This window comes from Branchiostoma floridae, unplaced genomic scaffold (genome assembly GCF_000003815.2).
Source record: "Branchiostoma floridae strain S238N-H82 unplaced genomic scaffold, Bfl_VNyyK Sc7u5tJ_1439, whole genome shotgun sequence".
Taxonomy (NCBI): domain Eukaryota; kingdom Metazoa; phylum Chordata; class Leptocardii; order Amphioxiformes; family Branchiostomatidae; genus Branchiostoma; species Branchiostoma floridae.
In genome coordinates, this window is record NW_023365716.1 from 482,019 (window position 1) to 507,433 (window position 25,415).

The following is a 25,415-nucleotide window of genomic DNA, read 5'->3' on the forward strand; positions in this document are numbered from 1 at the left end:
TACGCCTCCATTTAGACATATTTGTAACAATTCTATCCCATCCCTTACCCTTGGGATGACATCTGCGCTGCCTGGAATGATCTAAAGCCATGATGGCAAACTTGCTCTGATAAATATCAAGGCGAACTGCTAACACATCAGGGTCTTACCTTGTTAGTCACATAAAGATCAGCTCTGTTCTTGATAAGCAGCTCCACAACCTTTTCATGACCTCTTCTACACGCTTCATGCAGACCCGTGTCTCCGTCCTGTAACACGATCGACGGTTAAAGCAATGGTCACAACAAAGGTCTGATCATGAGCAAAAAAATGCTATTAGTTATAGAGCCATAACGTTATATTCATGGTTATGAAGAATTGCACTGACCTCCTCTACACGCTTAATACAGAAATGTTTCTTCTTTTTATAGCACCCCAGTTGTCAACAATGACCTGATCATGAGCGGATATTTGGAATATCACATGGTCAGGCTGTGTGGATCGATCACAAACATTTCTATTGGTTGTACAGTCATAACGCCATAATCATGGTTAATAAAGACGAACGCCGTATATCAATAAGGGGTCAATGATGCAGACTTGAAGTAATGAAGACGAAGGGTTCGGTTATGATCATAGCATAACAGGGGCTTCTAATTTATCAAAATGCACGTTTAAATCATTTGTAATGAATTAGAAATATTCATAAGGTGAAATTTCTATCTTTATCTAAAGACTGGCCTCAGCTCACTTTTTGTGTCTTCTTGAATTAGCTTTATAAACAATAACGTCAATGACTCGTTTTTGACTTGACGTTTGCAGTGTGATGGGTATACAATGATTAATTACGAAACCTCAATTTAAATAAGTTATACAGTCATGACGTTATATGCTTGGTTGTTAAGAATTGTAATGACCTCCCCTACATACTTCATGCAGAATTGTGTCTTCGCTTTGTAACACAACAGTTAAAGCATTGTCAACAAGAAATGTCTGATGATGAGCAAATACCTTGTAATATCACATGATCAGGTTGTGTGGATCGATCACAAACCACAATGTCTGTCGGTTATACAGTCATAACGCCATAAGCATGATTGATGAAGACGAAGGCAGTGCATTCATCAATAATGGGTCAATAATGCAGAATTGAATCAATGAAGATGAAGGATTCGGTTATCATAACATAACAGGAGCATTTATTAAAATGAACGTTTAAATCATTTACAATGAAATGAAAATATCATCAAGATGAAGTTTCTTTTCCCAAAGACGTGGTTGCCTCAGTTCACTTTTTGTGTTTTCTTGAATTAGCTATATAAACAATAACGTCAATGACCCGTTTTTGACTTGACGTTTGCAGTGACCTAACACCTGCTCAGTAATCTATAACCACCCAGGGGGCGAAGCCGTTTTGACACCGTAACCGCTTCAGGTGGGACATTAACATTTAATTAATCTAATTAATCTGCAGTTGTCATGACCTCCTACACACGCGTAATGCAGACCTGTACTTCCGAACTGTAACATAACATAACAGTTAAAGCAATGCTTAAATCAAAGGTCTGGTCATGAGCGTATACCTTTTAATATCAGAGATTTTGCACCAACCACAAACGCTGATATTTATAGTTCATACAGCCAATATATCATAACCCTGATGGGTATACAATAAATTGATTACGAAACCACAATTTAAATGAGTTATACAGTCATAACACCATATGCATAGTTAATGAAGACGGAGGCCGTGTATCAATCAATATCGGGGCAATAATGTGGACTTGAATCAATGAAGGCGAAGGATTCGGTTATTATCATAACAAGGGTCTACTTTATTAAAATGTAGGTTTAAATCATTTACAATGAAATGAAAATATTATCAAGATGAAGTTTCTTTATCTAATGACGTGCCTTGCCTCAGCTCACTTCATTTTGCCTTGCCTCGGCTCACTTTTTGTGTCTTCTACAATTAGCTATATAAACAATAACGTCAATGACCCGTTTTTGACTTGACGTTTGCAGTGACCTAACACCTGCTCAGTGATCTATTATACCCGGGGAGCGAAGGCGTTTTGACACTGTAACCACTTCAGGCGGGTCATTAACCTTTAATTAATCTAATTAATCTTCAGTTTTGTTATAGGCCGTTAGTTTACGTTCTTACCTCGTTAGTCACATTAGGATCAGCTCCGTTCTTGATGAGCAGCTCCACAACCTTATCATGACCACGTTCACACGCTCTATGCAGACCCGTGTCTCCATTCTGTAACACAACAGTTAAAGGTCTGGTCATAGGAGACGCGGATACCTTGTAATATCAGACTTTTGGACCACCCTCAAACCATCATTTTTATAGTTAATACATTCAGAATGTCATAACCCTGATGGGTATACAATGATTGATTACGAAACAACAATGTATAACAGTGTTACAGTCATAACGATATATGCTTAGTTGTTAAAAATTGTAATGACCTCACTTTTACGCTTCATGCAGAATTGTGTCTTCGCTTGTAACAACAGTTAAAGCGTTGTCAACAAGAAATTTTTGATCATGAGCGGATACCTTGTAATATCACATGATCAGGTTGTGTGGGTCGATCACTATCCACAATGGCTGTCGGTTGTACAGTCATAACGCCATACGCATGGTTAATGAAGACGGATGCCGTGTTTCAATAAGGGGCCAATAATGCGGTCTTAAATCACTAAAGGCGAAGGGTTCCGTTATCATCATAACATGTTGTCCTACTATATAAAAATGCAGTTTTTTAAATTGTTTACAGTGGAATGAAAACGTTCGTAAGATGAAGTTTCTTTCCATAGTTAACGACGTGTCTTGCCTCAGCTCACTTCATTGTGTCTTCTTGAATAAGCTATATAAACAATAACGCAAATAACCCATTTGCAGTGACCTAACACCTGCTCAGTGATCTATAATCACCCAGGGAGCGAAGGCGTTTTGACACCGTAACCGCTTCAGACGGGTCATTAACCTTTCATTAATTTAATTAATCTGCAGTTTTGTTATAGGCCGTTAGTTTACGTTCTTACCTTGCTAGGCATAATGACGACAGCTCCGTTCTTGATGAGCAGCTCCACAACCTTGTAATGACCTCCCCAACACGCTCTATGCAGACCTGTGTCTCCATTCTGTAACACAACAGTTCAAGCAGTGGCTAAATCAAAGGTCTGGTCATAAGCGGATATCTTGTAATATCAGACCTTTTGAGCCAACCACAAACCCTAATTTTTATAGTTCATGCAGCCAGAATGTCATAACCCTGATGGATATACAATGATTTATCACGAAACCACAATTTAGATAAGTTACACAGTCATACCGGTATATGCTTGGTTGTTAAGAATTTTAGTGGCCAGCCATACACGCTTCAAGCAGAATTATGTCTTCGCTTTGTAACACAACAGTTAAAGCATAGTCAACAAGAAATGTCTGATCATGAGCAGATACCTTGTAATATCACATGGTCAGGCTGTGTGGATCGATCACAAACCACAATGTCTGTCGGTTATACATTCATAACGTCATAAGCATGGTTAATGAAGACGAAGGCCGTGTATTAATCAATAATGGGTCAATAATGCAGACTTGAATCAATGAAGGCGAAGGATTCGGTTATTATCATAACATAACAGGAGGGTCCACTTTATTAAAATGCACGTTCAAATCATTTGCATCGAAACGAAAATATTCGTAAGACGAAAGTTCTATCTTTATCTAAATACGTGACTGTGTCTTCTTGAATAGCTATAAACAATAACGTCAATAACCCGTTTTTGACTCGACGTTTGCAGTGATCTAACACCTGCTCAGTGATCTATAACCACCCAGGGAGCGAAGGTGGTCTGACACCTTAACTGCTCCAGGCGGGTCATTAACCTTTAATCAAATTAATTAATCTGTAGTTTTGTTATAGGCCGTTAGTTTACGTTCTTACCACGTTAGTCACATTGAGATCAGCTCCGTTCTTGATGAGCAGCTCCACAACCTTGTCATGACCTCCTCCACACGCGTAATGCAGACCTGTGTATACGTCCTGTAACACAACAGTTAAAACAATGCTTAAATCAAAGTTATTGTCATAAGCGGATGTCTTTTAATATCAGACTTTTTGGACCAACCACAAACACTCATTTTTATAGTTCATACAGCCAGAATGCCATAACCCTAATGGATATACACTGATTGATTACGAAACCACAATTTAAATAAGTTATACAGTCATAACGGTATATATTTTGTTGTTAATAATTGAGAAACCAGACTGATGCGCATGCCTGAAGAAAAGCGGACCCTGCGAAAAGAACTCTGCAACAGACCTGAGTCAGCTTACAGATGTGCCCTGTGTGGCAGGGACTGTCATTCTCGTATAGGAATGTTTAGCCACAGTCGACGCTGTAGGGCTGATATCAATTAGGATTTTACCATGGTCAATATTGACCGAAGGAGGCCATATGTATGTTAATAATTGTAATGACCTCCCCTACAAGCTTCATGCAGAATTGTGTCTTCGCTTTGTAACACAACAGTTCAAGCATTGTAAACAAGAAATTTCTGATCATGAGCGGATACCTTGTAATATCACATGATCAGGTTATGTGGATCGATCACAAACCAAAATGTCTATCGGTTATACAGTCATAACGCCATAAGCATGGTTAATTAAGACGGAGGCCATGTATCAATCAATAATGGGTCAGTAATTTAGACTATGATCAATGAAGGCGAATGATTTGGTTATTATCATAACATAACAGGAGGGTCTACTTTATCAAAATGCATGTTCAAATCATTTACAATGAAATGAAAATGATCTTAAGATGACGTTTCTATTTTTATAGCTCACTTCATTTCGTCTCTTTTAATTAGCTATACAAATAATTTTGACATCAATGATCCGTTTTTTGACTTGACGTTTGCAGTGACCTAACACCTGCTCAGTGATCCATAAGCACCCAGGGAGCGAAGGCGTTTTGACACCGTTATCGCTTCAGGCGGGTCATTAACCTTTCATTAATTTAATCAATCTGCAGTTTTGTTATATGCCGTTAGTTTACGTTCTTACCTTGTTAGTCACATTGACACCAGCTCCGTTCTTAATGAGCAGCTCCAGAACCTTGTCATGTCCCCTTCTACACGCTTCATGCAGACCTGTGTCTCCTAACTGTGACACAACAGTTGAAGCAATGCTTAAATCGAAGGTCTGATCATAAGCGGATACCTTGTAATATCAGACTTTTAGGACCAACCACAAGCCCTCATTTTTATAGTTCATACAGCCAGAATGTCATAACCCTGATGGATATACAATGATTTATTAGGAAACCACAATTTGAATAACTTATACAGTCATAACGTTATATTCTTGGTTGTTAAGAATTGTAACGACCTCCCCTTTACGCTTCATGCAGAATTGTGTCTTCGCTTTGTAACACAACAATTAAAGCAGTGCCAACAAGAAATGTCTCATCACAAACCACAATGCCTGTCGGTTATACCAATGACGTTATATCAGTCCTTGGTTATACAGTCATAACGCCATAATCATGGTTAATGAAGACGAAAGCCGTGCATCAATAATGGGTCAATAATGCAGACTTGAAGCAATGAAGGCGAAGGATTCGGTTATTAGTATAACAAGGGGTTCTACTTTAGATTTAAAATATTCTTAAGATGAAGTTTCTATCTAAAGACGTGCCTTGCCTCAGCTCACTTTTTGTGTCTTCTTGAATTTAGCTACATAAACAATAACGTTAATCATAATGTCAATGACCCGTTTCGAACACGACGTTTGCATTGACCTAACACCTGCTCGGTGATCTATAACCACCCAGGGAGCGAAGACGCTGTGTCACCAGACTAACCACTTCGGGTGGGTCATTAACCTTTAATCAGTTTACACGTTGTTATCGATAGTTAGTTTAGTTTAGATCTAGAGCAAAGGCGTTACGTCTCCGTTATTAGTTCGGGCCGGGTCAATAACCAGAAAACTACACTTTGTTGTTAGTTCACGTTCTTACATTGTCATTCACATTGACATCAGCTCCGTTCTTGATGCGCAACTCCACAACATTGTAATGACCTCCTTCACACGCTTTATGCAGACCTGTGTCTCCGTACTGTGACACAACAGTTAAAGGGGTAGTCAGCACAAAGGAGTGATAAAAAGTGTATGTCTCGACTCGGTTTTGTGAGTCAATCACAAACCTCAATTGCAGCAGAATCGTTTAAGACCACGTAAAGCAAAATCTTGTCAGAAATAACACACAATAAAGTTTAGAGGCCCACCATATGGATTATTTAGTCAAGTTCAACAATGCTGTTTATCATTACACAGTTTTAACCCTATCCAGACTGGGTTGATACTATATCATATAGTGTTGTTCGTCCGTCAAATCGACGAGGATCGCTTTGCACGGATGGACACTTTGCACTCTCCTCCTCCATCCTTCCCTATCCTTCATAGGGAGGATGCAAGCAGAGGTAGACCAAGCTAAAGATATGTACATCAAATTTGTGATGATTCTGGCTCAGTGCTCGGCTGAAGATCTGCCCAAGGCTATGGAGGATAGGGAAGGATGGAGGAGGAGAGTCATGTCCATCCTTGCAACCAGCACGCCCGGATGATGATGATGACATGTCTTTAGATACACCATTTTTTTTTCAATCTGGCGGATTTATAAAAGTTAACGCTACATGGAAATATTCACGAAGATTAGGTGTTGTTGTTGAGAGAGCCTCTACGTGTATCTCGGTGGTACTCACCCAAGTCTCTGTATCCCTTGTATTGACGTCCAGTCCTGCCTCCAGCCCCCTCCGGACTTTCTCTACATCCCCATCCGCGGCAGCCCGGAGAAAGTCCTGTGGGTCCATGGTCGCCTGTCTGACACGAGTTACGAGCATAAAAAGATCAATGAACCACTAAATGAACCTCTTTTGTGATGTAACCTTGCAGATGCCAGTGCCGATATAGAAGTTTATTTGCAAGTTCTTGCCCGAGGGCTAATTGCAACATGAAACATACAGAAAATATAATAAACATAAATAAAATGAGATACTTTGATATAAAACAAAACTTTAGCCACTAATTAAATGCGTCTATATGTGTTTTACCCGCTAAAATGAGAGGACTTAAATAATAGGCTAATTCCATTTACCCAAAAATGACACAGTCTGAATATCACTATCGTCACCTGTTTCCTGTAATGGCACGTTATGGTCGTACTATACATACATACATGTACATATTGTTAAAAAGATCTAAAATGATACAATACGTAATTGTTACACGTACACACTTAAGTTTTATGTTGGCCGAACGAGTGCATAATTTGATAATATGCACATTTTTTAGCATTATCCCTCGTAGATGTACACGCTAGTGATGGTGATGATTTAGGTACCTTTTATGTCTACTAACATGTCTTAACATTTAGATATGTATCCTCCTGTCCTGCAATAAGTAAAAAATAGTTACAACGCACCTGTAGCTATAGTATAGTCGTTGGAATCAAGTCACTGGAGTCACTTATAAGCCACAGGGACATAGTCACAACCGAACCTCTAGTGAAAACAGGCGTCACAACTTCGCCCTTCCTTGTTGTACCCAACTAAATCCAGGTCCGCTGCTGACGTCACCTGCGGAAAGTCCCGACTGGAGTCAGTTCAACTGTAGATGTCTTTTCTGTGTTATATATCGGAACAACAGAGCACAACACATGAGATCAAGTTTCGGGGAAATTTCACCTTATCTGCTTAAGAGGACACTGTTAGATGGAAATTATAAGGGGGCATGGGAAAGGAGTTCAGTCAGATTTTTTTAGCCACCCCCCCACCCACGCCTATCTAAGGAAAAGCATGGAATCTCGGATATCCACGGTGCCTCGGTCTTCTCACGCCAGTCCTTAACCCTATCCAGACCAGGGGGGGGGGGTTATTGATATCATTAACATCCTGTGCAATTTTAAGTTACATTTCTAATTAAGTATTCATAATTTATGCAGATTTGATGACGTCATGGGTCAAAATCCAAGATGGCGGACGTCATTTTCAACGATAAATACATGTAATTTTCACTCAAATACCGTCAAAATCTTTTATTTTCTTACAAAACAGAATCACTTGATCATTTTTAGTCAATTTCTATTGAGTTTTGGGGTTATATGTGGAAAAAGTCGTATTTTAGAAAATTCAAGCTTGTCGATCCAAGATGGCGGACAAATGACGTCATTTTCTGACGTCATATAGACGTAAGTGTCGTCGTCATTGGCAACAAAAGACTAGGCAGACTTAGACACCAATAAGATAAGCTTTAGAGTCATCATTTAGTTCAATACATCTTAGTATAGCGGAAATTTCATATTTTGACGATTTTAGCCCAAAATATGCCATTATGACGTCATAATTACGTCATATTACGTCATAATGATACCAAAACTACAGAAAATGTAAAACTTTACTAGTACATCATCCCCTCTAAATTTGGTGATCGTAACCCAAGCCGTTTTGAAATTACGAAGGGGGGGGGTTAAAAGAGCCCCCCCCCCCCTGGTCCTCCTGATCCCAAAAAAGCCTGGTCTAGATAGGGTTAATCCTCCACCGAGGCAACGTGAGTGAGAATATATTATGGAGTCACCCAAGGAGCTGAATAGGACCTTCTTAAGCTACCGCCATGAATGTTTACCTGAGACCGCGAAGCCTTTCAGGTAAAGGTTACCCCTGACGCGCTCAGAGGTGTTTGTTACTGCTGAAATTACAGAACCTACAAAGGGTGGCCCTAAATGAATATAATAAATGAATGGATGGATGGATGGATGGATGGATGGATGGATGGATGGATGGATGGATGGATGGATGGATGGATGGATGGATGGATGGATGGATGGATGGATGGATGGATGGATGGATGGATGGATGGATGGAGGAATGGATGAACAAAATAGACAGATGTCCTTGTTGTTAGGGTCGTTGACTCTGACCCTGGTGGTACTCAGTTTGGATCCCTGGCAGGACTTGATGTTGAGCCCTTGAGAAAGGCGCTAAGTATAAGATGGGCTTGGCCATTAATAACTTTATAACAGGAGTCCCAGCCACTGGATTTGGTCACACCGCTGGAGAACACAAGTACACTATGTAAATATCAAAGCGCGTATCACATAAGCGACAAATTAACCTGACTGTGATGATTTACAGTCGGTTTGTATACTCTCCAAGCAGAGGTTGGTGGGAAAAATCGTGACCTTTTTCTTCTTTTATCAATTTTTTTCGACCAGTCTTCCCACCAACATGTGCTGGGGAACGGAGCCGCTCAAAGCCGATTAACAGCTAAGTGCTACCCTACCAAACTCCACTTCCACGTATAGCAACTTCCCTTGTCGCGTAGGTGTGAATTACGCCCTCCCGACCATCAAAGCCAAAATCCCGATTTCTTGGTTGCGACATGGTCCGGTTGGTGGGAAGTCCGGTCGAAAAAAAATTAATGAAAGAAAAAGGTACCACCAACCTCTGCTTGGAGAGGAGGTACTGTGGAATAGGACTGTGAAAGACATGGCACGGAAGCGATCCGGTAAAAATCAGAACTAACGTTACCCAGCGCCCCCACCTCTGCTTGGAGATCATCAAATATGTACAAGTGACTATACCTACATAAGGGTCACCTGGCCAATGTGGCCACATATTTGTGATCCCTTTAATATCTTTCAAGACTTAAGAATCATGTATCAAGACTGGCCAAGAACCAATCATAGTAACCACCTGTTTTCTATATATACCATATACAAATGTAGTATAGTTCGGCCGAGTGGTCTTGTTGGGCAGGTTTGACTGTAGATTTGCTTTATAGAATTGTATCACATAGGTCGGATGAGCGGTCTTCTTAGACAGGTTTGACTGTAGATTTGCTTGTGACAGAATTGAGGAGTCCCCTCTCGCCTGTTCGGATCCGGTAGTCTCATATGGAAACTAGAGTTCGGCGACCTCATACCTCCATGAAATATTCAGTGTTTTTGTAGATTTTATGTTTGTTGATGATCACTTGTATTTCTTTATTAATTGATTTTCCAGCACAGACATTATGTAATACGTACCAGGTAAAATCGCAACTGTCATGATGCTTTGTCATAATATAAGATACAAGAAATACAATAATGCAATACAAGAAATACAAACACATCTTCAACACAAGCAATAAGACACAAAATGTCCATCAACCAATACCTACATGTCGGCTACGGGGACAAGTTAATGCCATATATATAACGAAGTACATACCAACACAACATCAGCGTAACGCCACGCGGAGCACGAGACATCTAAAAGCACAAACGACGTATAACACACCAGGTCCCCAAAGGCACAAGTGGATGAAAACAAAGTAAATTATCATATTCAAAATTGTCCGGGGTACCGCAAACAGTTGCTCTACGATGCCAACTGTTTCAGAAAGAAAAGACATCTGTTCAAGGCTAACACTGGCAAAAAATAACCTCACTATCTGCCGGGATACCGCAAACAGTTGCTCTGAGGACTCAACTGCTACAGATACCCTAAACGGTTGCCATGCGACGTCAACTGTTCATATAAGGGATTACCAAACACATCCATATAATAGATATATAATAAAACCAAGTACATACCAACACAACTTCATCGCAACGCAAGGCGGAGCACGAAACATCTAACAGCACAAACAAAATATAACACACCATGTCCCCAAACGCACAATTACATAAATACAATTAATTATCATATTCAAAATTGTCCGGGTTCCCCCAAACAGTTGCTCTACGATTTAACTGTTCCAGAAAGAAAAGACATCTATTCAAGGCTATAACAGGGGAAACAAATAATAACCTTACTATCTGCTTGGAGATAAGCTGATTAACAAACAGTGAAACCCTGATGCCTTTTCCATAATATCGCAGATATAGGGGTGATTTCTGATATTATTGCATCGATTATAACAACAGATACGGCGAAAAAAAAGCAACGTGCATCATTTTTACTACTGACTACAGGCGACGTGTCAAACCTCATAAACATGTAGCAAACGGAACATAGCGATATAGGTGCAAACACTCAACACACAAACCGTTGGATAACAATTGTTGTAAAAAGATCCTAATTGATTATTCAATTAAGTCCAGTTTGAATAACATGTATGTCAATAATCATTCATTCTTTACATCTTTGTCTAGTAAGCTACCTGTATGCTAAAACTGATGCCAATCTGTCTTTCCTTTCTGCAGTTAGCCTCTTTGGAATGTCTTGACAAAAACACCCCTAAAGTTCTAGAATTACATGTTAGGTGGCTGAAACTTGCTCCACTATGTCATGACACTGAATGCTATCTACAACCCAGATGTCATGACCATTTCATGTCCGGGACAAGAGATACATTGAAAAAACTGCTATGATAAATTAGTCTCATTAATTATGCACATGTACCCCTATTTTGCATGATTATCATTTTATTTCCTATAACATTGTCTAAGGTACCTACATACCAAAAATCATGAAAATTCGTTGTTTCCTTCTTGAGTTATGCACTTCATAATTTTTTGACAAAATGCCCCTGCTATCCCAAAACTAGTCGCTAGGGGCCCAAACGTATGTCATTTATTCCTGACCACAAGAGCTATCTAATACTCAAAATTCGTGACCATAACTTCTTCAGAGCACAAGATAGCAAAACCAGAAGTTGCGCTGCAGTAACAAGGAAAGTTGCTAGGAGGCCGAAAATCCAATTACGTCCGGCTTTTATCACACCCCACCAACACACCAAGTTTGAAACCAATCCATTTAGCCATTCTTGAGTTATCTTGTACACAGACAGACAAACGCTACTGAAAATATAACCTCCATGACATTTCATGGAGGTAACAATAATTACAACTAATAGCCTTCTTAAGTCCAAATCTCTATAATCGAATCCTGACATTGGCCCTACAACGATACTTTATTTATTTGTTTATCTATCTATCTATTCAACCAGGGTGATACAATTCTAATTTGGGTATTTTTGATGGCTACTTACATGTCTAAACGGTTAGATATGTATCATCATGTCTTGTAAAAAGTACCAAATAGCTGCGACGTACCTGTAGGTATAGTATAGTCGTAGGGATCAAGGGTAAGTCACTGATGCCCTTTAAGCCACAGGGACATCGTTCACTGCCGAATGTCCAGTGAGAACAGGCGTCACAACTCCGTCCTTCCTTGTACCCAACTAAATCCAGGTCCGCTGACGTCACCTGTGGAAAGTCCCGACCAAAATGGCAGCGGAATGTCCCTACTGATCGAACTGGGAAGTTACCATGGGCAGGGCAGGACAAACTTTACATCTTATAAGTCCCACAACAACTACCCAAAATGTACAATTACTGCTACCATCTTTGTATGGTAAGGGACTTTAAAATAAGCAGGTTTAGGGGAGAGAAAACCGTGGTCGGAAAGACCGTCGTCTCACCTGGTGAGGACGTGTCACCACCATTTAGCAAAATGGCGCCGGACCTTATATAGAGATATGCGCATGGCCTTATGTCTCACCAGGGATAAAGAGGATTAAGTAAGTAAAGTAAGCAATGAGCTGGAAAGAGCCTTCTTATGTTACCGTCATGAACTTTCACCTGTGACAGTGCAGCTTCATAGCTTCGTGTTACCCTGACGCTCTGATACTTCTTTGTCCTGAAATTGCAGATCCTAAGGAAGATGAATGAATGAATGAATGTGTGAGTGAGTGAGTGAATGAGTGAGTGAATAAATGGAAACTATCTCGACAGTACCGAATGTAGTACCCTATAGCTAGGGTACTACATTATGTCACTTGGCATCACGCCACAAATGTGTCTGCTTGTGTCTCGTGATGATGACGTCACACATTGGAAACTAAGGCATGTACTTTCCTAACAGGTAATGGGGCTATTTCTGATCTCATTTTGTCACAGTTTTGCCATTTCCCAATAGTTGGGGTTACAATCATTATGTGTGTAACATCATGATATTTACTGTTGTCTGTTAGACTGTTTAACAGTCTTAACTTCGCATTAAGACATCGGAAACCTGAGGTAATCATTGCTTTACAATATCGTCGGAATATAATGTAATTTTTAAGTTGTTTAAAACAGAGTTCTTGAAATGAACTCTGAGGCTGCTACCTGAGAATGCCCAAGGCCACTCGAGTCACCCCACTGCGTACAAGCTATACTGCGTGCGTGTGTGCGGCAAAGAGCACTAGCTTAGGGACAATAGACCTCTGTTCCGCCGGTCCTTTAATATTTTGCAAGACCGAATCCAGTTCCGCTGATTTCTACTCTTGAGAGCCCCGTCCGAAATTAGACCGGGGGGTTTTAAACTTGTTGAGAGGGGAGGCCAAGTACTTCAAAAGTAGTACTGGCACCTTCTAAAGAAAGAAAATTACTGATACTAGCCCAAATAGCGTAGCGTAGGGAAATAAACTGTAAAAAAACACGTTCATGAGAAAAAATACTGTTCAGAAAGGCCGTCGTCTCACATGGTGTTGACATGTGCAAAAAATGGCGCTTGACTATTGAGGTAGCAGAACACAGTTTTCGGCCTATGGGGATTTCTATAGTTAAGGGCCTCAAGGTGACTGGCTTCGACGCGGAAAAAATATAGTAGGGTGCACGTTTGAAATACCAAAAACGGATATGTTTGAGTTCAGGGTACAAACCACAAAATATAAAATGAAAAATCCTGCCGACGCATCGCCTTCTCACGCCCTCTTTGAAATGCCCCTCTGCGGAGGTCACAGAACTACACACTAGAACTGCAGTTGCGTAATGGGGCGCATTTATAAACGAAAGAGAAAATTTCACAATCCAAACCATGCAGTCACTTCATAAGTTTTTGACAAAAATGCCCCTGCTATCCCAAAACTAGTCGCTAGGGGGCTCAAACTTATGTCATTTATTTCTGACCACAAGAGCTATCTCATACTCAAAATTCGTGACCATAGCTTCTTCAGAGCACAATAGAGCAAAATCTTCCGGCTTTCATCACACCCCACCAACACACCAAGTATGAAACCAATCCATCCAGCCGTTCTTGAGTTATCTTGTACAAAGACAAACGCTACTGAAAATATAACCTCCATGACATTTCATGGAGGTAACAATTATAACTAAAAGCCTTCTTCAGTCAATAATCTCTATAGTCAAATCCTGACATTAGCCCTACAACAACACTTTATTTATTGGTTTGTTAATCTATCTATTCAACCAGGGTGATACAATTCTAATTTTGGTATTTTTGATGGCTACTCACATGTCTAAACAGTTAGATATGTATCCTCCTGTCTTGTGAAAAGTACCAAATAGCTGCGACGTACCTGTAGCCATAGTATAGTCGTAGGGATCAAGGGTAAGTCACTGATGTCCTTTAAGCCATAGGGACATCGTCCACTGCCGAATGTCCTGTGAGAACAGGCGTCACAACTCCGTCCTTTCTTGTACCCAACTAAATCCAGTCACCTTCGGAATGTCCCGACCAAAATGGCAGCGGAATGTCCCTACTGATCGAACTGGGAAGCAACCATGGGCAGGGCAGGACAAACTTTACATCTTATAAGTGTTAAAGTCCCACAACAACTACCCAAAATGTACACTTACTGTTACCATCCTGGCAGAGGCAGCTACTGTAAAATCAGCACGTTTAGGAGAGAGAAACCTGTGGTCGGAAAGACCGTCGTCTCACCTGGTGAGGACGTGTCACCGCCAGGTAGCAAAATGGCGCCTGGCCTTCTATAGAGATATACGCATGGCCTTATGTTTCACCAGGGATAAAGAGGATTAAGTAAGTAAAGTAAGCAATGAGCTGGAAAGAGCCTTCTTATGTTACCGTCATGAACTTTCACCTGTTACCCTGACGCTCTCAGACTTTTTTGTCCTAAAATTGCAGATCCTAAGGAAGATGAATGAATTAATAAATGGATGAATGAATGTATGAGTGAGTGAGTGAATGAATGAATGAATGAATGAAAAACTATCCGGACCGTATTGAATGTAATATCCTAGTGTAGTGTGGTTATTTATCAATGTCACTTGGCATCACGCCACAAACGTGCCTGCTTGTGTCTCGTGATGATGACGTCACACATTGGAAACTAAGGCACGTACTTTCCCAACAGGTAATGGAGCTATTTCTGATCACATTTTGTCACAGTTTTGCCATTTCCCAATAGTTGGGGTTACAATCATTCTGTGTGTAGCATCATGATATTTACTGTTGTCTGTCTTAACATCGCATTAAGACATCGGAAACCTGAGGTAATCATTGCTTTACAATAACGTCGGAATATAATGTAATATTTAAGTTGTTAACAACAGAGTTCTTGACATGAACTCTGAGGCAGCTACCTGAGACTCCCCAAGGCCACTCGAGTCACCCCACTGCGTACAAGCTATACTGCTTGCGTGTGTGCGGCAAAGAGCACTAGCTTAGGGACAATAGACCTCTGTTCCGCCGGTCCGTTAATATTGTGCAAGACCGAATCCAGTTCCGCTGATTTCTACTTTTGAGAGCCCCGTCCGAATTTAGACCGGGGGGGGGGGGTTAAACTTGTTGAGAGGGGAGGCCAAGTACTTCAAAAGTAGTAGTGGCACCTTCTAAAGAAAGAAAATTACTGATACTAGCCCAAATAGCGTAGCGTAGGGAAATAAACTAAAAAAAAACACGTTCATGAGAAAAAGTACTGTTCAGAAAGGCCGTCGTCTCACATGGTGTTGACATGTGCAAAAAATGGCGCTTGAATATTAAGGTAACAGAACACAGTTTTCGGCCTATGGGGCCCGGGATTTCTATAGTTAAGGGCCTCAATGTGACTGGCTTCGACGCGGAAAAAATATAGTAGGGTGCACGTTTGAAATACCAAAAACGGATATGTTCGAGTTCAGGGTACAAGCCACAAAATATAAAATGAAAAATCCTGCCGACGCATCGCCTTCTCACGCCCACTTTGAAATGCCCCTCTGCGGAGGTCACAGAACTGCAGCCGGCACACACTAGAAGTGCAGTTGCGTAATGGGGCGCATTTATACACGAAATAGAAAACTTTCACAATCCAAAGCATGCAGTCTCAGAGTCGACACCTTCTGTGACCACGCAGCACAGGTTATATCTCCCTCAAATAAGGCTCTTTACCTCTCCTTCAACAAGTTTATACGTACTACTTTATGTACCCGCGTCATAGACCCCGGGGTTCGCGGATAAATATTGTGTTCTGCTACCTTGACTTGAGTTATGAGAGCCTTCTAGAGTTATCCACTTCATAAGTTTTTGACAAAAATGCCCCTGCTATCCCAAAACTAGTCGCTAGGGGGCCCAAACGTATGTCATTTATTTCTGACCACAAGAGCTATCTAATACTCAAAATCTGTGACCATAACTTCTTCAGAGCACAAGATAGCAAAGCCAGAAGTTGCGCTACAGTAACAAGGAAAATTGCTAGGGCGCCGAAAATCTAATCACTTCCGGCTTCCATCACATCCCACCAACACACCAAGTATGAAACCAATCCATCTAGCCATTCCTGAGTTATCTTGTACACAGACAGACAAACGCTACTGAAAATATAACCTCCATGACATTTCACGGAGGTAACAATTATAACTAAAAGCCTTCTTCAGTCAATAATCTCTATAGTCAAATCCTAACATTAGCCCTACAACAACACTTTATTTATTTGTTTATTTATCTATCCATTCAACCAGTGTGATACAATTCTAATTTATGTATTTTTGATGGCTACTTACATGTCTAAACCGTTAGATATGTATCCACCTGTCTTGTGAAAAGTACCAAATAGCTGCGACGTACCTGTAGGTATAGTATAGTCGTAGGGATCAAGGGTAAGTCACTGATGTCCTTTAAGCCATAGGGGTATCGTTCACTGCCGAATGTCCAGTGAGAACAGGCGTCACAACTCCGTCCTTCCTTGTACCCAACTAAATCCAGGTCCGCTGACGTCACATGCGGAAAGTCCCGACTAAAATGGCAGCGGAATGTCCCTACTGATCGATCGAACTGGGAAGTTACCATGGGCAGGGCAGGACAAACTTTACATCCTATTAGTCCTACAACAACTACCCAAAATGTACACTAACTGTTACCGGTCTGGTAGAGGCAGGTACTGTTAAATAAGCACGTTTAGGAGAGAGAAAACTCGGAAAGACCGTCGTTACACCTGGTGAGGACGTGTCACCGCCAGGTAGCAAAATGGCGCCGGACCTTATATAGAGATATACGCCTGGCCTTATGTCTCACCAGGGATAAAGAGGATTAAGTTAGTTAAGTAAGCAATGAGCTGGAAAGAGCCTTCTCAAGTTCCCGCCATGACAGTGCAGCCTCTTAGCTCCGTGTTACCCTGACGCTCTCAGACTTGTTTGTGTCATGAAATTGCAGATCCTAAGGAAGATGAATGAAAGAATGAATGAATAAGTGAGTGAGTGAGTTAATGAATGAATAAATGAATGAATGAATGAATGGATGAATGAATGAATGAACGAACGGACGAATGAATGAATAGGACCTGTGCCTTGGAAATGGCACTTGACACGCATTTTTCCCTCAAGTCATTGAGTATCTAGCTCCTCTCCCCTGACGGTACCGAATGTAGCCCTTTAGGTTCGTGTGGTTATATTGATCAATGTCACATGCCACAAACGTGTTTTTGTTCTCGTGATGATGACGTCACACGTTGGAAACTAAGGCGCGTACTTTCCCTGCAGGTAATGGAGCTATTTCTGATCACATTTTGTAACAGTGTTGCCCTTTCCCCAATAGTTTGGGTAACAATCATTCAGTGTGTAACACCATGATATTTACTATAGTCTGTTAGTTTAACAGTCTTAACATTGTATTGACACATAAGAAGTTATTAATTAGTTATAAATGTTTCACATTAAAGAATATAATATAATATTTAACAAGTTCAAGTAATGAATCCGGTGAACCCAGGGCATTACGCACTGAGGGAGTACTCCCTATTGTGACTATCCCACCAGCTGGAGGGCTGAATGAACACCCATAAATACATAAACTAATAAAAATCTCAGACTGTCTACATGCTGGAAACAAAGGCAGGGACAGATTAGCATAAAATACTGGTCAAAAACTCAAATATTTTTCTCTACTGGTTTTCAAAGAAACACTATTAAACCCTGCAGAATGATCCAGATGGTCCTGATATTCAACAACAACTTTCAAATTTTGGGAAACCAACCTTGTACTCAAGTTGAAACTTTCAACTCAGTTCTGTCAACTTTGTATCAAAGTGTCTTTTTTAAAATCAGATTCGTAGGGCCTGATGTTACCATCATGGTGATGAAGAGCGGCCCATAGCGATAACTGTAGCAGCATCTCTTCTCCCTAAGTCAGAAACATCAAGCTTAGGCAAGCTTGACTTCACTGACTCAATAGGCGAAGCAGGGGTTACGAGGATGCTCGGGAAATTCCCTACCCCATTTTGGCCGGATTGGTTTGATCCGCTCACATCGCACATGTGGCAGGTTCTTATTTATTGTATCTACAATAAATGTTCGCAACTTGAAAATGTCATTATAACTGATTAGGTTTTACATTGTTTATAAGTATGTCTGATAATGTGGCACCTATTTGGAAGTCTACCAACAGGGAGCTGGAGTCAACGACTTAGTCATGGCATGCCTGGCGATATGCTTGAGTTACCTGAGTGTGTGTTTACCCGTCACTTAGGTGTTTGCCTGCCACCTGTGTGTTTAAACTGTCCAAGCTAAGTAACAACGACTGCCTTCAGGCTTGTTTGAATCCGTTGCATAGCAAGGGAACGTGCAGTATTTATCGAGGGAGGGTTGGTACACTGACGGTTCTGATGAAAGCAAGGGAACGTGCGGTATTCATCGAGGGAGGGTTGGTACACAGAGGGTCTGGTAAGAAATACCATAGCCATCGTCCCGTCTCAGAAAAAAACATAACTGGCATTACGTGACATTGAGCAGGAACATTGATGAAATTTCATTTTGTTATGCGTATTTCCATAACAGCAAGAGTTGGGTGGTTCTTGACAAGTTCACGATTAATGCCATATATTGATTACTTATGATAATGCTGATGATGATGCTTGATTACCCTCTTCACTACAGCGAATCATGTGTTTGCCTCTTACATGTAAATACTACGATAACTATTTCGTATCATATTTACAATGTAGGTAACCGGGTATGGCATGTATTGTGTAGTAGACAGCCATTCTGTCCGTGACTACAGTGTTGTAACCAACGCCAAGATTCAAAAGTTAAAAGTTCCAAAAGATCCGCCTTAAATTTACATTTACAGTTATTTTATTGAAATTGGAACAAAGCAATACAGAGGGCATCTCAATACGCAATACTGATGTTGGCTGTCATCGAACATGCGTAAATTATACAGTAGAACATTTACTTGGAATAAAGGAGGGCCCCCAAGGGGGGGTACCGACAACGCTCTACGCTAAATTCGGGAGGGCCGGCTACGTAATACGCTAAATTATGGACACTTTATTACGCTCTACGCTAAATTACGAAATTTCATAATGCATTATGCAAATTTTTATTGTCTTTTGGCTGAACTCCGCCGACGGCAGAACATGTGAAGATGAGATCTAAACAAAACTGATAATTCCATCAATAAGATTAAAACTTAACTTCTAAAGACGTCTTGCTGGCCAAAGGCGGCGACAGCAAATTTCTCATGTGACGTAATTTTCAGCACTTGTAGCACCGAAAGCGGAGGCGCGACAATCCTAGGCCATCCGGGGGCATTCTCCCCCGGGAATATTGTGAAATCCTGACCCTCTGAAACGCCATTTTATGCATTTTGAAGGGCAAATTTTGCTCACAGACTAAGCTAAGTTACATAGCATCCAATTACAAATTCACATGGTTTTAGCTTTAAGCTTGGCAACGCCCCCAAACATCATTTTCAGATTTCGAGTGCCGAAAGCACGAACAGTCGAACTGTCGCAAGGTAGGTACGGGAAAATTTGGAGATTTTTTCCCTCTGAAACATCATTTCCTGCATTTTGAGGGGCAAATTTTGCTGGCAGGCATATGCTCAATGTAATGACATTTATGTCAGAGAAACGTCTTTGAGGGCGACGAGCGCCGGAGAGTCGTGAGCGCCGGAGGCCCATGCCGTCGCAAGCCTTGGCAAGGGCCGCCCGGCGCCCGGAGAAAAATTGAAATCTCGACCCTCTGAAATGCCATTTCCTGCATTTAAGGGGCAAATTTTGCTTGTTAACTAAGCTAAGGTCGGTAAAAAGATTTCTACTAGTTGGGGGACGACGCTCCCGCAACATATTTTCACCATGTCCAGTTCCGAAGTGTTGAGCCATAGCAAGGAATGTCCGGCGAAATTTTGAAATCTGGACCCTTTGAAACGCAATTTCCAGCATTTTCGCGGGTAAAATTTGCCGGTAGACTATTAGTTTAATGAAACTTTGATTACGCTTGACGAAAAATTAATATGAATTACGTTTTACGGTAAAATCCGGTTAGCTTCTACGTAATACGTTAAATTAAAGGGGCCAATATCGCTCGACGCAAAATGCACCGATTACGCTCTACGTTGAATTCGAACGGTCCCGCTACGTAGTACGTAGAATTAAAACCGCCGATTACGCTCTACGGAAAAGGGCTTTGGGGCCCCCATAAAGCAGTAGTACATAAAATATAGTATCAAAATGTGAATAAGTAAGTATATGCGGAGGCTGTAAGAAATCCCCACTCCGGTGGTCGCTCCCAGAGGTTACCCGAGGACAAAGCTAATGACAAACTTGAACCCCAGCCAAAAACAGCCCGTACCTCTCGCCCGGAAATGACGTCTACTTCCGTTTGAAACAACAACAACCCTTCAGAGGTCAACGTTCTGTCAGCGCGTCGAGTGTACGGTTTGTTTACGGACTATTTACGTTGGATCCGTGGGGAACAATCGTTAGTGGGTAAGTGGTATGTATATGTAATAACTAAAGATTATCGTCTTGCTAATAACTGTTGGCTACAAAAACGTGCAAAGGAAATGGGATACACACCGGATGCGTGTGCTGCTACCAGTGATAGGGGCCGGAGTGAGGGTTTCTTACTCCATGCAGCCTCCGCCTATTCTCCGAGCAGATGTTGGGTAAGGATTGTAGTGGTCGGAATTTCTCATTCTCCAAGCAGATGGGGGAGGGTTATGATAGTAGTGGCATGGAATGCTTACGGCTACTTACTACAATGCACTATATCCCAACCCAACATCTGCTTGAAGATTGGTCTCCACCATGGCACAGATCCATCTCTGTTGGCAGTTATGATTCAGTCTCGGGATTCCAAGAAGCGCAGATTTAGGAATGATTAGATTTGTTGCTTTTTACCCTCTTGAAAACTGGAGGCATTGTTGGTGGTGTGTGCGTGTGTGTTTGTTGTGCACATGTGAATATGTCGGTGTGTGTCTGTGTTTCCGAATATCTGTACACGTAATTTCAGAATCTCTGGATGCCATTGGGCTTTTAAATGATATCGGTATGTGAATAGGGTTGGCAAAGACGGGGTCAAGGTTGATTATAGGCCCAGGCGTGAGACCTTATTTTTCTACTTTGCTATCAATAGGCAAGCGAATACATTAAATACTAGAGGTTCTGCATGGTCTTTTCCGTAAGGCGTAGGCGGCCTATTTTCCTGTAATTTGTAGGAAAAGCCGTCTTATTCACGCAATTCGTAGCGAGGCAACCAAATTTTGAGCAATTGCCTTCCTTGATTTTTGCGTAATACGTAGAGGGATCTTCTGAATTCAGCGTAAAGCGTTGTGGGAGACCCCCATGCAGGCCCTCATACTACTGTCACTGCTGGATCGGGGAGGTTACGTGGTTCAATCTCACATCAGGTCTAGCTTTTAATACGCTTGAGGCCCAGGTTCATTAACCTCTGTGAAAATCAATATTCAGTAAGGCCACGGCAAGTAAGTATGGATCGGATGACATCAGCGCGCGCTTTGAGAAAGCGAGAGAGTGCATAGGCTTTAACATATATATAGCCTGAGCCTCTCTACTGTTTTGCTATTAACGTGTGATTTGTTTGTTTGTTTGTTTGTTTGTTTAGAGTGCAAAAGACATGGCGTATAGAAACAGACCTGTCCGTGGAATAAGCAGTACTCTCATCACCATATTGTTTTTGCTATTGACGTGTAATTTGTTTGTTTGTTTGTTTGTTTGTTTAGAGTGCAGAAGACATGGCGTACGAACCCAAGGCTGTCCGCGGACTGGGGTGGGCTATGGTGGTCCTGGGCTCCCTCAGTGTCACGCTAGGGGTCGCTGCAGACATCAACTTCTCCGCCCGAGGCGTTGGAGCTCTGGGGCATTTCGTCAGCGCACCTGTCTGGAGCGGGCTGCTGGTTGGTTGGTTCGGCTCTTCCTATCAACCTTTAACCTTAGACCTCTACCTTTCAAGTTTATAACCAAAACATCGAGAAGTGAGAAACATGCAGAAGTGAGAACCTTAGGACATTTTATCATATGAAGTCCATAGCGAGCTGTTGGTAGGTTTGACACCCCCTAGGGCCCCTACTACCCTTAACGCGTAACCTTGACCTTTCAACTTTGCCCCCTAAGAACATAAGTAAGTGAAAACATTTGGACATTCCATCAATGCTCTTGTCTGGAGGAGACGGTTGATAGGTCTGACATTCCCTTACCTTTAACGCTTACCCTCCCTAACTTTTAACATATGACCTTTAACTTTAATCTATAGCACTTTGACCTTTCAATGATTGAAACTGATTACACCGTCTTATGTGAAATTGTCTTGTTTAATTGTTATGTTATGTTATTTGTAGACCTATGTAATCAGCTTGTGCTGCCTATAGGTATGTGAAATGAACCGTTGCATTTTCCACTTTGAATACTAGTAAATAAAAAGTAGATAATTGACATAAACTTTATTTTCGCCACTTCACATAAATCCCGTTGACTATCTTGATGTCCTTACAGGTACTTACGACAGGTATTCTGGGTATTTTCAGCGCAAATAAACCAACAAATAAGTGCCTGGTAAGCAACTTAAACTATCATTTCTTGCCTGTGACTGTGTGTCAGTGTGTTTGCATGTGTGTATATGTGTGTGTGTGTGTGTGTGTGTGTGTGTGTGTGTGTGTGTGAGTGTGTGTGTGCGTGTGTGTGTGTGTGTGTGTGCGTGCCTGTGTGAGTGTGCGTGCGTGTGTTTGTGTGTGTGTCTTTCAATGCACGTTCTTTCTTTTCGCTTTTTAAAGATATATTGGAACACTGATAAAATACAATGCAGTCAAAGTCAAAGTCTTGTATTCTGACCCCCCCCCCTCTCCTCCACAGATCGTAGCGTTCATGGTGGTAGCGATATTCGTGATACTGGCGTGTGTGTGCTGTATCGCCATCGCTGCGTTAGGGATCGTGCTGAACCACTACGTGGGCGGCTGTAGTCAGTACGACTGGGCTTCATACAAGGCCGCGCAGATACGCCACGAAAACAACCCGACCGCATATGAAGACCCAGATTTGTGGTAAAGCCCCCTTTACGAATCAAGACTTTAGCTCGGCCAAGTTGTCAGCGAGCTGTAAATTACGAGGAGATATGACCCTGATGCCTACGAACAAATGGCAGAGTTTCTTCGTCGGCATCAGGGTCATGCCTCCTCGTAATTTAGAGCTCGCTGACAACTCGGCCGAGCTAAATTCTTGATTTGTAAAGGGGCATTTACGTGAATTCAATTTTCACTTTATTTGTTTTACCAAGAAAGTACACTTAGGTCGAAGCTACACCTGCTTTTAAGGCAGTATTAAACATATGTTTAAAGCACTTTATGAGCTCGTTCACAGAGTTAACTGGCAATTCTGGGTAAAAAGGTCAAAGGCGAATGCCCGTAAGTTGTTCGGGTCATATATGTCTCAGCGGCTTCATCTGCGCAGTTTTAAACCGTGAAGGAGCTTATTGTCTCTTGGTGATTATGAATATATATATATGTATAGATCGCGTATCGTCGTTACTTTGTATAGGAATTTTTGAAAATGCTTGCTTCAGGTGACACAATGCACCAGTACAGATTTCATGAATGCATATGTCGCTGTTCGTAAGTTCCCCTTTTTGTGGCGTCATTAAAGCTATTATGCGATTGTGTCCCAGATAAGTTAGACATGCACATCCAGAAATGGTTGCCCTAACAATAGCGATAATTACTGGTAAAAATCTGGTTAATAGAATTGTCATCAACTAGTGACATGAACTTAAACACACGTACCTCCAAATTTTCGATGGCTATCAGTCCATCTTGTTCACGTAGTGACCTGGTTCTCGCAAGAGTTGTGCTAACTAGGTCGAGACTTGCGTTGATCTTCTGCCCCTCACCCCGCCTCCTTGTGGAGTAGGGGTAAGCAGAACTTGGGCAGCTCCCAGCCATCATCTCGTGAGAACTAGGTCACTCCGTGAACAAGATGGACTGATAGCCATCGAAAATTTGGAGGTACGTATGTTCACCTTTTAAAATACGTCACTGCTTGATGAAAATTCTATTAACGGTTCACATACTGACTAATGAATCTCTTCAACGATGCTAAAAGTGTAATGGTCGTTGTCTCGAGCATCGAATGCCAAAAGCAGCCATTAACAGGCATTTATTGCTATTTGTGAAAACCTCCCCTTGTGCAGGGAATCGAAAAATATATTTTCAAAATTGAGATCACCTCCTCCCAGGAACTTCAAGACCTACGACTGCAGCGCGTCCGCCATCGGTCTGCACGCCGCCAACATCGTCCTGGCCGTGATTGAGATCATGCTCGGGTTCGCGGTGTCCATCACGAGCTGCGTCGGGCTCTGCACCATGCGACGCGCTGCGGGACAGGTAGGTACTGCAGACCTTTGCCATTGTTATCTACCGTTCCCCCCTCCTGGAAGAAAAAAGTTTAAGTGCGGAACCTCAAAGAGGATAGCAACTGGCAAGTTCATTGACTTTGGCAGGTACTAAAGGCTTTGGCAGGTAAAGACACCAGAAAAACTCACACACCGAGTTCTCGGGTTTACTCAGTTTGAATGACCCACAAGGTCACTGACACATGACCGCAGTTTAATACATGTAGGTGCCTTGAAGGCTTGCTTTTGTCTATAGTCGCTTCAAACACTCCATAAGTCCTTCCTGTATTCGTATCTGCATAGCTTCCCGTCAGCATTCATTAAACACACCGGCGTGTTTGGCGCCAGCTTCCGTATATGTATCTTTATAGCCAGAATGACCACACAGTCAGCATAACACGCCCGCGGTCCAGCAGTAGCTGGTTATATTACAATTACGCAACCCTTGATATATGTCTGCCACATAAATGTGTGAGACCCTTTCTTCTTTCCCATACCGTGTTGTCTGTAGACAGTGATCTACGGTA

The 25,415-nt window shown here is 41.6% G+C and overlaps 4 protein-coding genes across 4 annotated transcripts in view; 2 read left to right on the top strand and 2 right to left on the bottom strand.

Moving 5' to 3' along the window:
• Nucleotides 1–25,415, top strand: part of LOC118407668 (tropomyosin-1-like) — a 1,169,601-nt gene that overhangs the window by 480,926 nt on the left and 663,260 nt on the right. The window lies entirely within an intron of this gene.
• LOC118407610 (zinc finger protein 25-like) overlaps nucleotides 1–25,415 on the bottom strand; it is an 865,280-nt gene that overhangs the window by 449,276 nt on the left and 390,589 nt on the right. The window lies entirely within an intron of this gene.
• The window catches only part of LOC118407627 (zinc finger protein 525-like), a 976,997-nt gene that overhangs the window by 440,343 nt on the left and 511,239 nt on the right, over nucleotides 1–25,415 (bottom strand). The window lies entirely within an intron of this gene.
• Nucleotides 1–25,415, top strand: part of LOC118407690 — a 38,856-nt gene that overhangs the window by 12,312 nt on the left and 1,129 nt on the right. Inside the window, exons 5-6 of the mRNA XM_035808207.1 lie at nucleotides 24,733–24,880; nucleotides 25,400–25,412. Of these exons, the coding sequence (XP_035664100.1) occupies nucleotides 24,733–24,880; nucleotides 25,400–25,412 (161 nt within the window). The remainder of the gene's footprint in view (nucleotides 1–24,732; nucleotides 24,881–25,399; nucleotides 25,413–25,415) is intronic.